The sequence below is a fragment of the Balaenoptera ricei genome, chromosome 17 (assembly GCF_028023285.1).
Source record: "Balaenoptera ricei isolate mBalRic1 chromosome 17, mBalRic1.hap2, whole genome shotgun sequence".
NCBI classification, from domain to species: Eukaryota; Metazoa; Chordata; class Mammalia; order Artiodactyla; family Balaenopteridae; genus Balaenoptera; species Balaenoptera ricei.
In genome coordinates, this window is record NC_082655.1 from 4,338,578 (window position 1) to 4,352,290 (window position 13,713).

The window sequence follows — 13,713 nt, forward strand, 5'->3', positions numbered from 1 at the left end:
CACCACCGTCACCATTATGCTATCTTGGTGGTACTGGGATCTTTTCTAAGCAGGAAAGTGATTAGATTCCACACCCTCTAAGGCACCCATCTGTATTATATAGCTGAGTGCTAAACAGGGGATCAGGGATCAGACTTGGGTTCCTTGTAAACACCGTCTCTCACCACACACTTAGCCCTGGTAGGAGAAGTGGTCATCGCCCCACCTACACCCCCCAGGCCAGACACAGCGCTGCCCACACCAAGCAGCTATCCACACCCCAGGAGCAGCCCTCAGCCAAGGGCTGGTGGCAGTTGGGGTATCAATACCCCAGCTCCCACACCTCTCAGCACCCTAAGTTGCATTTTCTCCATTGGCTCCCTCAGAGCTCCCCGGCAGGTCTAAATTGCACTTGCCCACAGTGGTAGTGTCCTTGATAACAACCCTTTGCTGGCTAACTCACTTCCCAACTCTGCTACTAGTACTTCCCAAGTAAATAAACAAAACAAACATACTACTTTCACTTGAATAAAGGTCTCTGGGTCTGCTAAACCAAACGAAACTAAAACATCTGGGCCAGTGACTGCAGCTGTCTGTGCCTCTGTTTTCTCTTCTGTAGGATGGAGACCGTGACTCACCCCTGTCGATGTGTTTGTGAGGACTGTGTGCGATAACTAATGCATAGAGAGCAGCTAATGGTGCCTGGCACGTGGGAAGTTCTCAGGCCTGTTAAAGGCAGTAGAGCCCAGTGATTAGGAAGGTGGGCTCTGGAGCCAGCCTGCCTGGGCTCAGATCCTTGTTCTGTGTCTGTGTATCCTTGGAAATGTTATTAACATGTCAAACCCTCAGGTTTTGTTGTGGTGGTGGTTTTGTAACCAGGATTGCATTGCAGCTTGTGTGCATGAGTGTAGTTATGCTGGTTGCTAAAATACTGAAATAGTCTCATGCTGGTTGGTAAATAGCAGCTGCCCAAGCCCCCCCCCACACACCCAGTACCCCATCTCCATCTCGGCTGCTGGCACTTATCCTTCCCTGGGGCGCCCCAGGTGGCCCATTCTCTAGCAAGTGAAGGGTAAGGAAGGGCCTGAAGCAGGCAGCGTCAGGGCCCTTCTGATTGCAGGGCCTGTGCTTACTGGTTGTTAAAGATGCTGAGTATCTCCCTGACTCTAACGGGATGATGGCCATCCTGCAAGCAGTGATGGTACCCGGTGACATGGAGGCTGTGAGGATGGGACGGAATGATCCTTGGCAGGAGCTCAGCACGGTGTCGGCACATGTTAAGCCTGTGAAGAGTACCAGCTGTTCGGAAAGTGAGGGTGAAGAGGTGGCCTGTGCTTCAGAGATCATACGGTCTAGGGGTGGGCGAGAGAGGGTGGCCGAGGGCGCAGGTGCCCATGCAGGCATCACTGAGGCTGCTGTGCTCTGGGCTCCTCTGCAGAGCCCCGTGACCCAGCCCTTTCCCCCCCCACTCCTCCTCCTGCAGGTCCCCCTGATGCGGAGCTCGGCCCCTCTCACCTGCTCTCTGCAGCTTCTGTGCCGAGTCTTCTTCTGACCTTGGTCTGGACCCGCCACGGGTCATTTTGTTCTGGTTTGCTCAGCATCCGGTGGATTGCGTGCTCTGTGCCTTGGAGTCTCAGTTATTGTGTGGAAGCGATGTTCCCCTGAAACTTTTTCCAAGAAGACAACGTGGGCTTAGACAGTCAAGTGCCTGCACCTGGGGGCATGTAGAACGGAGGAGAGTTGAGTGCAGGGGCTTCACAGTTCGGGATAGCGGGTTTTCCTGGGAGGGCGACTCACCAGACCTGGCCTTGTTTTGGGTGAGTTAATGCACAGAGATCAGCTCATCCTGATCTGGGGGTGACCTCTGAGAAACTGGCTGGGGGGAGGGAGGGGATGAAGGAGTGCAGGGCAGGGGATCTGAGTGTCTGCTCTGTGGTCAGCCAGGCTCACGGGCTGGGTGACCTTGGCAAGGGCGGAGCCTGGGAGTTTCAGTCTCCTGTCTGTGAAATGTTACTGCTTAGAGGAAATTTATTATTAAGAGGATTAAGAGATATAGGAAGAGTAAAACATTTCAAATAGCCCATATGCACAATAAGGACTTAATAAATGTTAGTAAGTAGTATTACTATTGTATTTTAGTTATGCATATTTAATTATAGAATAACACTGTTCATTATATTAATTATATGCACACCTACTGTGGTCCAGGTACTAAAAATAGAACCTAATTTGATTCTCATAACACCCGTGAAATTTGTAGACTGTTCCTATTTTTAAATAAGCTTTGGTTCAGTGAGGCTAAATTAATTCACTCAATAAACACATATTTTATTTTATTCTTTATTGAGGCCTAATCATATATAGTGAAATGCACAGATCTTAAGTACGTATTTTGATGAGTTCTGTCACATGTATATGCCAGGGATGGAAAGCGGTAAATGCGCACCAGCTGCCCCGAACCTGCGGCCTGGCCCTTCCGGTCCGTGTGGGCAGCGTCAATGGGACTCATGCTAGTGCTTCGTGTTGTGCTGTGGGGTTCATGTGATCAAGCAGGTGCTGTCTGAGTGTCCCGGGTGGATAGGGGCGCCCCAGTGGGTGCTGACTGCTCTTTCCGTCTTGTGTCTCAACACTATGTTTAATGAATAGAGAAAGACTTTAAGACTCTGACTTTAAGCCACTTATGGTCTCATATAAAAGGAAAGGATCACATTGAGATCTTTCCGGTCTCTTTGAATTACTTTTTTGATAACAGTAAGCATCAGATATTGTGGGACCCAGAGGAAAGGCACCCGACCTAGACGAACAGGGTAGGCGGATGGGGGAAGACAGGAGGGGGTGGGCAGGGGTGGCTTCCTGGAGGCAAGTGACTTCTGGCATGAGCCTGGAAGGATGAACTGGATTTGTCTGTGCGCACGCAGGATGGGAGGTGGCGGGAGCTGAAGCACGGTGGGGGGACGGGCGGGGCAGGGCAGGAGGCAGGACCAGGCCTTTCTAGTGCACAGGGCCTGGGATCCACCTGTAGGTGAAGGGGCAGCAAAGGTTGAGGAGGGTGGGGAGAGCTCAGGGCTGTACTGGAGGACGTTCCCTGGGGCTGCAGAGAGCAGGGTGGATGGAAGGAGAAGGCGGGTGAGCCCTGTTAGGGAAGGAGGTGAGAGGCCAGGGCCTGGGCTGGGAAAGGGGGCAGGGCTGGGGGCTGGCCTGGGGATCCTGGCTCCCGGGTGACTCTCTGCTGAGGAATGTGCAAGAGAAATGGCCAGGCAAGTCAATGGGCATCTAGGCTTGTGGGCAGGGAGCCCGTCTCCGAGCTGCGGGGAGAGGAGACTCAAACCCTTGGGACCCGGGGCCGGGAAGGGGTGCTCCTGGGCTCTGGGGGTCAAGCTGGTCTGGGACCTGCCATGCTGGGACCCCTCCCGTGTGACTCCCCAGAGGCCCTGCCAGCCTTCCCTCCGTTTCCCGCTCCTGTGTCCCAGGCCTGCCCAGCTCCAAATCCCAGGGGACGGAGCTGGTCGCTGAGAAGCCGTAACCCCTCTCAGGAACCAGAGGGATTAGTTTCTGATGCCCTCCACCTCTCTGGGTTCATTGCGTGGCTGGTTCTCGCGCTCGGGACCAGCCCCCGCTCTCTCGCTTTGAGCAGCACAGACCCAGAGCGGTGCCCCTTCCACCGCTCAGTGCCCTGGAGCTGGTGGGCTGCCTGCTTCGCTGCTCTGCACCAGCCCCAAAGCCGCGATTCAGTTTTGGGTAAAGAAGAGTCCTTCGGAGACAAGAGCATTCAGGCTCGACTGGGCAGAAGGGGGCTGGGGCCGCGTTTGCCCTCCTTCCGCCCCAGTAGTGGCGGGGGGCAGGCGCAGAGCCCACCCAGAGTCTGAGCAGGGGCGCCGGTGGGTGTCAGAGCCGCAGGCGCCAACCAGCCCCTTGCTCTGTGCCACCCACCGTGTTCCCAGAAGTTCTCACGGGCTGACTAGTTCCTCCACGTTGCAGGCTGTGACCTCACTCACCGCATGGTCCCCATTCTGTAAGGATGTTCAGCACAGAGATTGAATCACTCACCCAAAGTGGCAGAATTAGCAGGCGGGGATGCAGACCTCACCGTCTGCTTGGAAGTTCTGCCTTTACTGTGAGTCTGGGCCTCCAGGTCCTGTCCCGCGCTGCCTGTCAGATTCGATGGTCACATTGTGCCCTTCACTGGGCCCTTTTAACCCACAGTGTGGAGTCTGGGGTCTGGGCTGGCTCCCACTCTCTCCTCCTCTGGCCCGTTGCCATTAGCTGAGTGTCCACGTTGTACCCAGTGCCGGGGAATCCCAGAACCTGACGTTTGTCAGAGGAATGCTGTGCCCCCTTCCTGTTTCGTGCTGGGTTTCTAGATTTAAAATGAATCCTGATGAACTACATGGAGGGAGCATCAATGAACCCCGCACTCCTTCGTAAACCTTCCAGAAGCGTAGGCTGGGGCACCTGTGACCACGTAGCTCAGGCTTGAACACGGTGGGGAGAGACCACGGCACCCTGCAGCCCCACCTGCCGTGGACGCCTGTGTCTGGCCTCACCTGGTCTTCACGGTGCCCTAGGAGTCACGTCAGCATCTCCGTCTGACAGAAGAGGAAACCGAGGCTCAGGGCATTGGGTGCCTTGACCAGCTGCTCTGAGAGAAGAGCAGGGCTGAGGCTCAGACCCAGGCCCCGCTGATCTCAGATCCTAAGCTCTCTGCGCCTTGACTGGTTTCCACACTGTAGCCAGGAAAGGGTCACCAAGCTGCACATGGTGGACACGGAGGGAAACTGGGGCTGGAGAGAGGACCCTGCAGTAGTTCAGCCTGGACTTGCTGAGGGTGTAAACGGGAGCAGAGATCCCAGGGGGTGGGGGCAGAGGGGCATCAGGAGGTGGGCTCCCTGACATGGTGGAGGGAGGGGAGAGGGAGGAAGGTGGGATTCCAGGCAGTTGGAAGGGACCCCTCCTGGCTCCCAGGCCCTGCCGCCCACCCTGAGTGCACCTGTGCAGGCCCCAGGCCACCTGTGCTCCTCCCTGACCCTGACCTTGCCTTCCTTCTCCACCTCTGTCCCTGCGGCCTTGCCAGACTGACCCAGTTGCTGAGCATGTACGCTTGCTAATGTAGAAAGCAGGACCCTCTCTTTAAAATAGGCCTTGTTCCAAAGCGTGATTTTGTGTTTTGTCATTTTCTCCTGTCTGTTGGCTGGTGTCTCTACAGGAAATACAACAGACAGACAACTGGAATTGTTACTGTTTCTGCTGAGTCGAGTCTGTGGGGTGAGGGCTTACACCTGCCGGGGCCTGTCCCAAAGCCAGGAGGGTGAGGTCGAGCTGCTTGGCCAGCTTGCTCAGGGCCTTTGAATGCAGCACAGACCGCAGAAGGGCACAGGGGACGTGCAAGGCTGGGAGCATTCAACATTGGTGTTAATAAAATAAGCATCCGTTGATTTAGCTCAATTTCCATTCGATAAATGTTTGTCCATGCATGGTGCATGCATGTATCCACTGAACCATTCATTCTATGCCTCGGGACATCTGCTATGTCAGGAAGTGCTCTGGGGCTGGGGGTACAGAGAAACACAAGAGATAGGAGAGGCCTGCCTCACAGAACTGCTGTTCTAATCGGAGAAACACAGTTTAAAAAGTAAACTGAGAAATGCACACAAAGGAGGCATTGTAGTCATTGCTTTTATGAGGATGTACAGGATGACAAGTGACAGGGAGGGCCTGGGCTCTGATGGGTGGTTACAGAGGTGAAAGGTGAGAGGAGCCAGCCTTGTGAGGAGCAGGAGGGAAAAGCAGCTGGGAAAAGAGCGCTCAGTGTGTTTGAGGGCTGTGGGCCAGGATGGGGAGCCCAGGGGGAAGATGGACACACAAATGTATAATTACCATGCAGGCTGGTATATTCAGTATTAGCTGTATGTACAAGGAGCCAAGCGGTGGAGAAGAGACCCCGTGAACTCTTCTTGACAGTAGAGGATGTGTATCAGTTATCAGTTGCTGCATAACAAATATCCCCCCCACCCCCGCCCAAAAAAGAGGGATGAAAACAACAGACACTTATTGTCTCATAGTTTCTGTGGTTCAGGAATCTGGGAGGGGCTGAGCTGGGGGGGTCTTGCTCAGGGTTTCTCATAATGTCGCTGTCAAGCTGTTGGCTATTGCTGTGATCTTGAAGTTGGAACAGGGCTGAAAGACCACCTACAAGCTCGTGCAGGTGGTTGCTGGCAGCCTCCTGTGGGCTGTTGGACTGAGGGCCTCAGTTCCTTGCTGTTGGATTGCTGACAGCGGCCCTGGTTCCTCCCTATGTGGGCTTCTCCGTGGGGCAGCTCCCTGCGTGCCAGCTGGTGACCCCCAGGCTGCGTGATGTGAGAGAGAGAGAGAGACTGTGCACGCATACACAAAGAAGCCAGTCTTTCTATAACTGATCTCGAAGCGACACGCCATCACTTCTGCCATGTTCTGTTCCTTAGAAGCCAGCGACCAGGTCCCTGCTACACTCGGGGGTGGGGAGGGGAATGAAGCTCCACCTCTTGGAGGAGCATCAAAAGATCTGTGGGTGTATTTTTACGACAACTCCTGAGGGGATGCCTCAGCGTGGTTGCTAGTTTTCAGGGGTTTTCCTAGAAGAGAGACCACGTGCAGAGGCATGGACGTGGCAATCCGTGGTTTCATTTGCTGTGCAAAAGCATATAAGTTTAATTAGGTCCCATTTGTTTATTTTTGCTTTTATTTGATAGAAGCAAATTTTTAATATAAGAAAGTTTACTTAAGCCACCACGTGGACATGAGAGAGTTGAAAACAGGGATACTCTGAACCTTTGGAGACTGTTGGTGGCAGCACCATGGCAGGGGCTTTAGTGAACGCAGTGGCCACGGATTGTGGACGGGAGGAGGCGTGTGAGGGGCCTGAGCTGTAGCACATTCAGAGCAGGAGAAAATGCCGCCCCCAGTCTGTGCTGACTCACCTTGCGCTTGGGGCTCGCACTTCTAGAGGGAGAGGGACGGCCTGTCTGTAGATGAGACTTAGGCTCCCTCTGAAGTTCAGCTCAGGGTCAGACCACACAGCACCCTGAGGAGGAAGTGGGCCTGATCCCTGAGCAGGGCCTACCCGAAACCTGGGAGGATCTGGGTTCCAAAGCCCCCAAAACTCACTCTCTGTCCTCGCTTTCCCTCCCAGTTTGACCTACAGCGGATCGTGATTTACTGTGACTCCCGACACTCGGAACTGGAGACGTGCTGTGACATCCCCTCGGGCCCGGTGAGCAGAGACTCTGCGTGGAGGGGTTGGTGGGGGGGGAATGGGTCCTTGGCTTCCCGAGGGAGGGGACGTCCTGGGCCCCGGGGTGGGATCAGGGGACACCCGCCATCACAGTGCGCCCTGGGAGGGAGCCCGGTGGTCATCGCCAGGGTTCCATTTCCTGGTCTGGCGGGCGTGGGTTGGGGGAGCGGGTCATGCAGGTCTGTCCCAGCCTCGGTCTACAGCCCCCGGGGCTGCAGCTGAGCGATGAGGCCCAGCTCTGGGGAGCACGGGGCAGAGGCTGGCAGGAGGGAATGGCATCCCTGCTGCCGGCGCTCAGAGCGGGGAGGCCGCCGTGCTCTGCGCTGCTCAGCAAGACAGGAGGAGGCAACACGGGGTCAGGAACGGCGGGCAGAGGCTCCTGGGCCCCCGGCGCAGTTCTGCCTCTCCCAGGGCCTCCCCACCTCCACCTCGGTCCAGGTCCCTCCCTCTCCGTTTACCAAATACCAGTTCCAAGGGTACTTCCATAGTCCTGCCGCCCAGAGTTGAAGGCTGAAGTCCATGGACTCGGCGGGCGCGGGCCCCACACGCAGTGAGCACTCGGTCAGCGTGTCCTGTGTCAGGACGAGGCAGGGGCACAAGCACCCGGGGTGGTCGTTACCAGGGCTGGGGCTGCGGAGCCAGCTGAGCCTGACTTTTGAGAGAGAGGAGAGAAAGGAAAGGGAGGGAGACGGATAAGAGCAGGAGAGAATAAAGGGAAAGAAGAAGGGGGGGGGAGAGGAGGGGAAGAAAGAAGGGAGGGAGGGGGCTGGCGAGGGTAAGGAAATAAGTCATTACGGGCACACCTGCTGGGTTCCTGCGTGCCAGACTCTGAACTGGATGCTTTCTTCCTGTCGCACTAACTCCTCCTCACTGCATTATGATGGAAATGCCCTTGTCCCCATTCTGCAGAGGTTGGCACCGAGGCTCAGGGGGGTTAAGTGGTTCCCACAGGCTGCTGAGAGGCCAGTGAATTGGCTGAGACCGTTGGCCCACGCCAGTCTGACTCCAGGGCCTCAGGGTGTCAGGACCCGCGGTCAGACGCTACTTGCCCTCCCTGCTCAGGCTCCAGTGTCCTCAGGGTTCCTGGCTCCCCTTTGCCTGCGCAGGGAAGCTCCAGGGAGCGGTGCTGGGCAAGAAGCCAGGTTCTGACCACTGTGCTTTCCTTCCAGTGCCAGGTGACCGTGCTGACGGAGCCCTCACCCCCACCCCAGCCGCCTCCCACCTCCGGCAGTGAACAGATCGGGTTTTTGAAGACTATCAACTGCTCCTGCCCAGCTGGAGAAAAGGTACCATCCACGGTCCACCCTCAGCCGCCAGCCCAGGGCCCCAGGGCTGAGTGGGGCAGGGTGGTCGGCAGAACCAGCAGTGGAGGTGGGAATTTCCCATCATGCACGTGGGCTGCCAGGGCAGGGTGGCCCCAGGCTCCAGGTGACTCTCCGGTCAGGGGACTGTCCTTGCTCCTTGGGCTTCTCCCTTCTTGATTTCTGTGCACGTTGGGAGGGGAGCTGCTCAGACCCAGCTGTGATGCACATCTTCCTGAAGTTCATAATGTCTTCCCAAGGTGCTTCTGGCTCCTCCCGGTCTCCTCTTCACTCGTGTGCGACTAAACCAGCCAGATTTGCTTCGAGAATAAGACTCTGCATGGGCAGCGGCTGAGGGTTTAGGTGTGCTCTGCGGGACACACCCTCATCCCTTTCTTCTCAATGTTCCCTGTAATTAGCTGGACTATATAATCTAAATGCATATATGAGTAGAGTTTAATGCCTCTTGTTTCTAATTTTAAAACCTAGTATGTTTCTGACTGCCACCACCGCCCTTTAGCCTAGATGAAATGTCTCCTCGAGTGCCTGAGGCCTTCATCTGTTTTTCTGTGGACGAACAGCCCTCTTAACGAGAAACAAGTTTCCACTGTTTGAGCAGAATAAACAGATATGTGAGGATGACGAAATCGAGATGGTCTCCGTGAAGATCTGCTCGACTGGTAGCCCCAGGGCCCTCGGTCTACAGCATTCAGTGTATCCATCGCTCTGCCTGCCCCTCCCAGCTCAGGGCCCGCACGCAGGAGCTGCTCCCCAGCTTTGCGAGGGCCTTGGGAGACACAGACAAAGATACGAAATCGTGGTTCACGTTCACTGGGGTGGACACACTTTAAGAATTTCCTAACAGTTTTGTGTCAATAAGCCGCCTGTCCTGGCAGCCTCTCCTCCCTCCCTGCTTCCCTCTCCTCTGTTCTCCTTCACACGCTCCTTTCTTCTTTCCACCCAGAGACCCCCTCCCAAGGAGCTCTCAGTCAAGTGGGGTTGTCCAACCATGGCCCAGCTGGCTGGGAGGCCACGAGGAGCCAGCTTGGTCATGCTGCGAGCTGAGCCTTTGTCTGGGGCGTCGGTGAAGTTAGGGGCTTCCGGCCTGGTGCTGGGTTAGGGTTGGGAGAAGCCAGAGAGGGAACCAGGGTGGGTGCGCCCAGGGCGCTGGGCAGGGATCCTCGTCCGCGCCCCTGGCAGGCTCAGGCGGTCCACAGACAACGTGTAGATCCGGTTCTCACCCATCAGTGTCATAACGAAAGCAACTGTCCAAACCCAAATCCTTTTGAATTCTTGTTTTCCGTTGAAAACCCCAAACGGAAAGGGTAACTGCAGCAGCGTGGGGCTTGGCCCACTAGCCTGCAGACTGTGCCAGGGAGGGCGGCCGACGCTAGCTCTGCCCAGTTCATGGTTTCCCCGGAGCCCTGCCCTGGCGGGGCCCCTCGGGAGGAAGTCTGGGGTCAAGCAGGCCTCCATCCTCTCTTCCCGCCCACCTTGTCACTCTCCAGCTCACAAACACCTGCTGGGTCGCCACTGACCCTCCTGAGCTTGGCTCACAGATCCCCTCCCCCACCTGTCCCCACTCTGTGTGGCCCCTGGTGGGTCCTAGTTGCCCTTCTACCCTCATCTCACTCCCCTTTCCCCTCCCAATTTCTAGGCAGGCAGGAAGGTCCTGTTCCTCTGCGAGGTCATGATCTTTCTTTCCTTCTGGAATTTGCATACGTAGCATCTTCTGCCTAGAACATCTTTTCCCTCCGCCACCCCTTTTAATCTGCTAATGCCTGTTCTTCTTTCAAGACATCCCCAAAGAATCCTTTTCTGCTCCCGTTATTCTTGTCCGTATGATCTCCCTCCTCCCTGCCTGCCTGCCTGCCTTCCTTCCTTTCCATTCTTCACATCCATCCATTCAATACCTACTCATTTAGCCCGTGCTATTTGGGACATTATGACCCTTTCTTTCCCTCTTCTTCCATCGACCGTAACAATTATCACATTGGATTAAAACTGCCTACTTGTCTTTACTTCCATAAGCTCATGAATTCCAGATGGCAAAGACTGAATCTTTCCATGTCTGTATTTTCAGCCACTATATGAAATAGTGGTTGAATTGATGGATAAGTGGACCCAGGGTATGAAGGATGGATGGAATGGCTTATTGGGTGATGCCACCCAGAGTTTGAGGCTGGCATTTGTAAATTGATGGATGATCTTTCCGCCAATGGCTGTATTTGGAGGCCACGTCCGAGTTCCCCATGTAGGTTGGCAGTTTGAGAACGGGTGCTCAGCTCCGGTGAACTTTGTCCAACTTATTGATCGGCACGTGGCTTACTAAGGGACTGGCTTATGAGCAGCTGGAGGGGATAACCAACTAGTAAAGAGAGAAAGGGGGAAATTAAAACAGAACCTTACTTGTTTCTTTTGTCTTTCTTCCTTTAGGGTGAAAAGGGCTTTGATGGCCCAGTGGGACTCCCCGGCCCAAAGGTCAGTACCGGAGCCGGCAGAGAAGCTCTTTAGAGCGTGAGGTCCTTTGATTTGCTCTCTTTGTAAGAAGGAGGAAAAGAACTCCCAAACAATGGTGTGTTAGATTACTGTCCTGCGGGGTTTTGCTTCTGAGCTTGTTGAGATGGAAGGCTAGAGCAAGTGGCATAAAGTCCGTAACCTCTGAGTCCCTTCACGGTTCAGAGCGTCCGTTTCTCAGCCTGAGCGTGTGATCGAGAAGGAGAACACGCGTGCCCGGGCTCAGGTGCTGTTCGCTCCAACAGGCTCGGCCCTCCGTGGTCAGCTAACTCTGCATCCATCCTTTCAGGCCTCTATATTCCAGAAACTTTGGGGGTTGCGCTTTAAAGAGTCTATTTGTTCAGGACGCACGATCTGTTTGCTTGACGTGCGTGAAATTCTTTTTGTACACGTTTTCCAAACTCACGAATTGCTCAAGGCCAGGTGCCTCCTTGTGGGCTCCTCCCTCCTCAGCCGTGGACCAGCCTCTTCTCTGTCCAGCACTGCCCAGGTTTATGGCATTTACGGAGCTGGACAGGGCTGTCGTCTCGCATCATTGTTTCGGTCTCGGAAAGCTGAGACCCAGAGAGGTGTGCATTGCCCGGGGTCACACAGAGGCTGAGGGAAGAGGTCAGCGTTGCCCAGTGGCCATGACCTGGTCTGGTGTTCGAAAGGGGCTGAGTGTGATGGTGCAGACACCTAGCGATGACTGCATCCCCTTCCCTTCCCTCCCCCCTCCTCCCTCCTCCCTCTCCCCCTGCCTCTGTCCCGCCCTCTCTCCCTCTTTCTCCCCCTCCCTCTCACCTGTATTACTTATGTTCACATTCATTCAGTGCATCACCATTGAACATCTCCTAAGGTCCCTTTTGTCTTCTCCCTTTTTCCTTCCTCTGTGTGTACCTCCTTCATCTTCCCCTTCTCTCGCCCTTCTCCTCTCTGTCCGCAGTGTGCTAGGATGGGGAGAATAGACAGACAGACACACGCACACACACACAGGAGGTCCAGGATGCCAGGTGTTCGCTGCGAGAAAGAGAGCAGGGGCTTCTGCCTTGCTGAGCAGCCCCTGGGCTGTCAGATGGAAGAAGAGAGCAAAGCTGTTTGGGGGTTTGTGAACCTCTAAGCAGAAAACGTTTGTCTGAAGCAGTGGCCGTTCACGGAGCGACCGAGCTGTGCTGTGGTTGGACAGATCTGGGGTTGTGCGGACGGCAGAGCCCGACCCCTGACCCTGGGAGAGAAGATGAGGTGGGAGGGAGGGGATTCTAGGGAGGGAAACAGGTCCCACCACCTGCAGATAAGCCTGGCTGCCCCGTGGCTGATTGGCAGTCCTGGCCCTTTAGCCAGCGTCCCAGCCCGTCCGTGGTTAAGATGCTGGGTGAACACCTTGATTCCAGCGGCTCCGTTTACCTAGAGGTGGCTCCGGTCGTATCCGTAGGCGTGGCCTGGTGCATCCTGGGTGCCCAGGCCCGTTCTGGACGCTGGGACATAGCAGGGAGCCATGTCCCCGGACTCAGAGCCAGCAGGAAGAGGCGTGACGGGGGGTGGGACGCTGGGTTGGGGGGAGCGGGGCTGGGAGGGGGGGCCCTGAAGCTTCCTGGGGAGGCTCCAGGATGCCTGGGGGCCCCGCCCTGGCTGGGTCCTGTAGGATGCATAGGGGCCGCCGTTCCCGTTCCCAGGGTCAAGCGTGCGATGCTGTCACCCACTTGCTTTCTCCAGGTGTCCTTCGTTCCGGGATTTAGGAGTTTGAGAAAGTGATTCAGATGCTCCTTCCCTCTCCGGGGGTGGGAGGCTTGGCCTCATGGTGCAGTTGGCAATGACAAAATCGGCTGCTGCCAGAAAACTGGGGCAAGGTGGGCCACGGGAAGCTGGTGTGGGAGAGGTTGGTCGGAGGACCCGACCCAACGCTTGTCTCTGGTTTCCACCCCTCAGGGGGACATGGGAGCCCCTGGGCCGGCTGGAGCTCCTGGACCCAAGGGAGAGAAAGGAGATACGGTGAGTGGAGGCCCCTCCGCGTGGCCAGCATGGGGGACCCCTCTGCATGGGCACAGGAGGCCTGCCGGCCGCTCCAGCCTCACCCTGCACCACCCCGCCCTCACCCCCCAAGTTCTGTGCTCCAGGTTGACAGTGGTGACTCCCCCAACTGGTCATATCTCACCCTGGCCGTTGCATATGGTTTTTCCTCTGCCGGGAATCATTTTGCCCTCTGTCCACCCCCGTTTGCCCCTCACCTCCCCTTCCTGCCTGGCTCACGTTTTCGCACCTTTCAGACTCAACCGGGCATAGTTCTCCAGGGTATCTTTGCGACCCCAGGTCTGGCTCACACACCCTCTCGGTGCTCCCACATCCCTGGTGCCTGTCAGTCCCCACATCAGCTGACTCCCTGATACCTCGGTTCGCGGTTTGTCGGTCCAGCATCCCCGGCATCTGGCCCAGCACAAACTGTGTTCATGGATCCTGCGGTTGATGAGCGAGCACAGTGGATGGTGGGTCAGGGAAGAATTACAGAGATAAACGATTCATGGTGCAGAGCAGGGCTTAGGAGCCACATGGCTGGGAAGCAAAGGCTGGCTCCACCAAGATAACTTAACCTTTCTGTCCTCAGTTTCCTAATCTGTAAAGTGGAGAGGATAAAATTAACTGTCGAGTTGCATGATGAGGATTAAATGAGTTAAC

At 55.9% G+C, this 13,713-nt stretch overlaps 1 protein-coding gene across 1 annotated transcript in view; it reads left to right on the plus strand.

Moving 5' to 3' along the window:
• Window positions 1-13,713, plus strand: part of COL22A1 (collagen type XXII alpha 1 chain) — a 248,238-nt gene that overhangs the window by 61,087 nt on the left and 173,438 nt on the right. Inside the window, exons 8-11 of the mRNA XM_059901262.1 lie at window positions 7,145-7,225; window positions 8,416-8,532; window positions 10,984-11,028; window positions 12,970-13,032. Of these exons, the coding sequence (XP_059757245.1) occupies window positions 7,145-7,225; window positions 8,416-8,532; window positions 10,984-11,028; window positions 12,970-13,032 (306 nt within the window). The remainder of the gene's footprint in view (window positions 1-7,144; window positions 7,226-8,415; window positions 8,533-10,983; window positions 11,029-12,969; window positions 13,033-13,713) is intronic.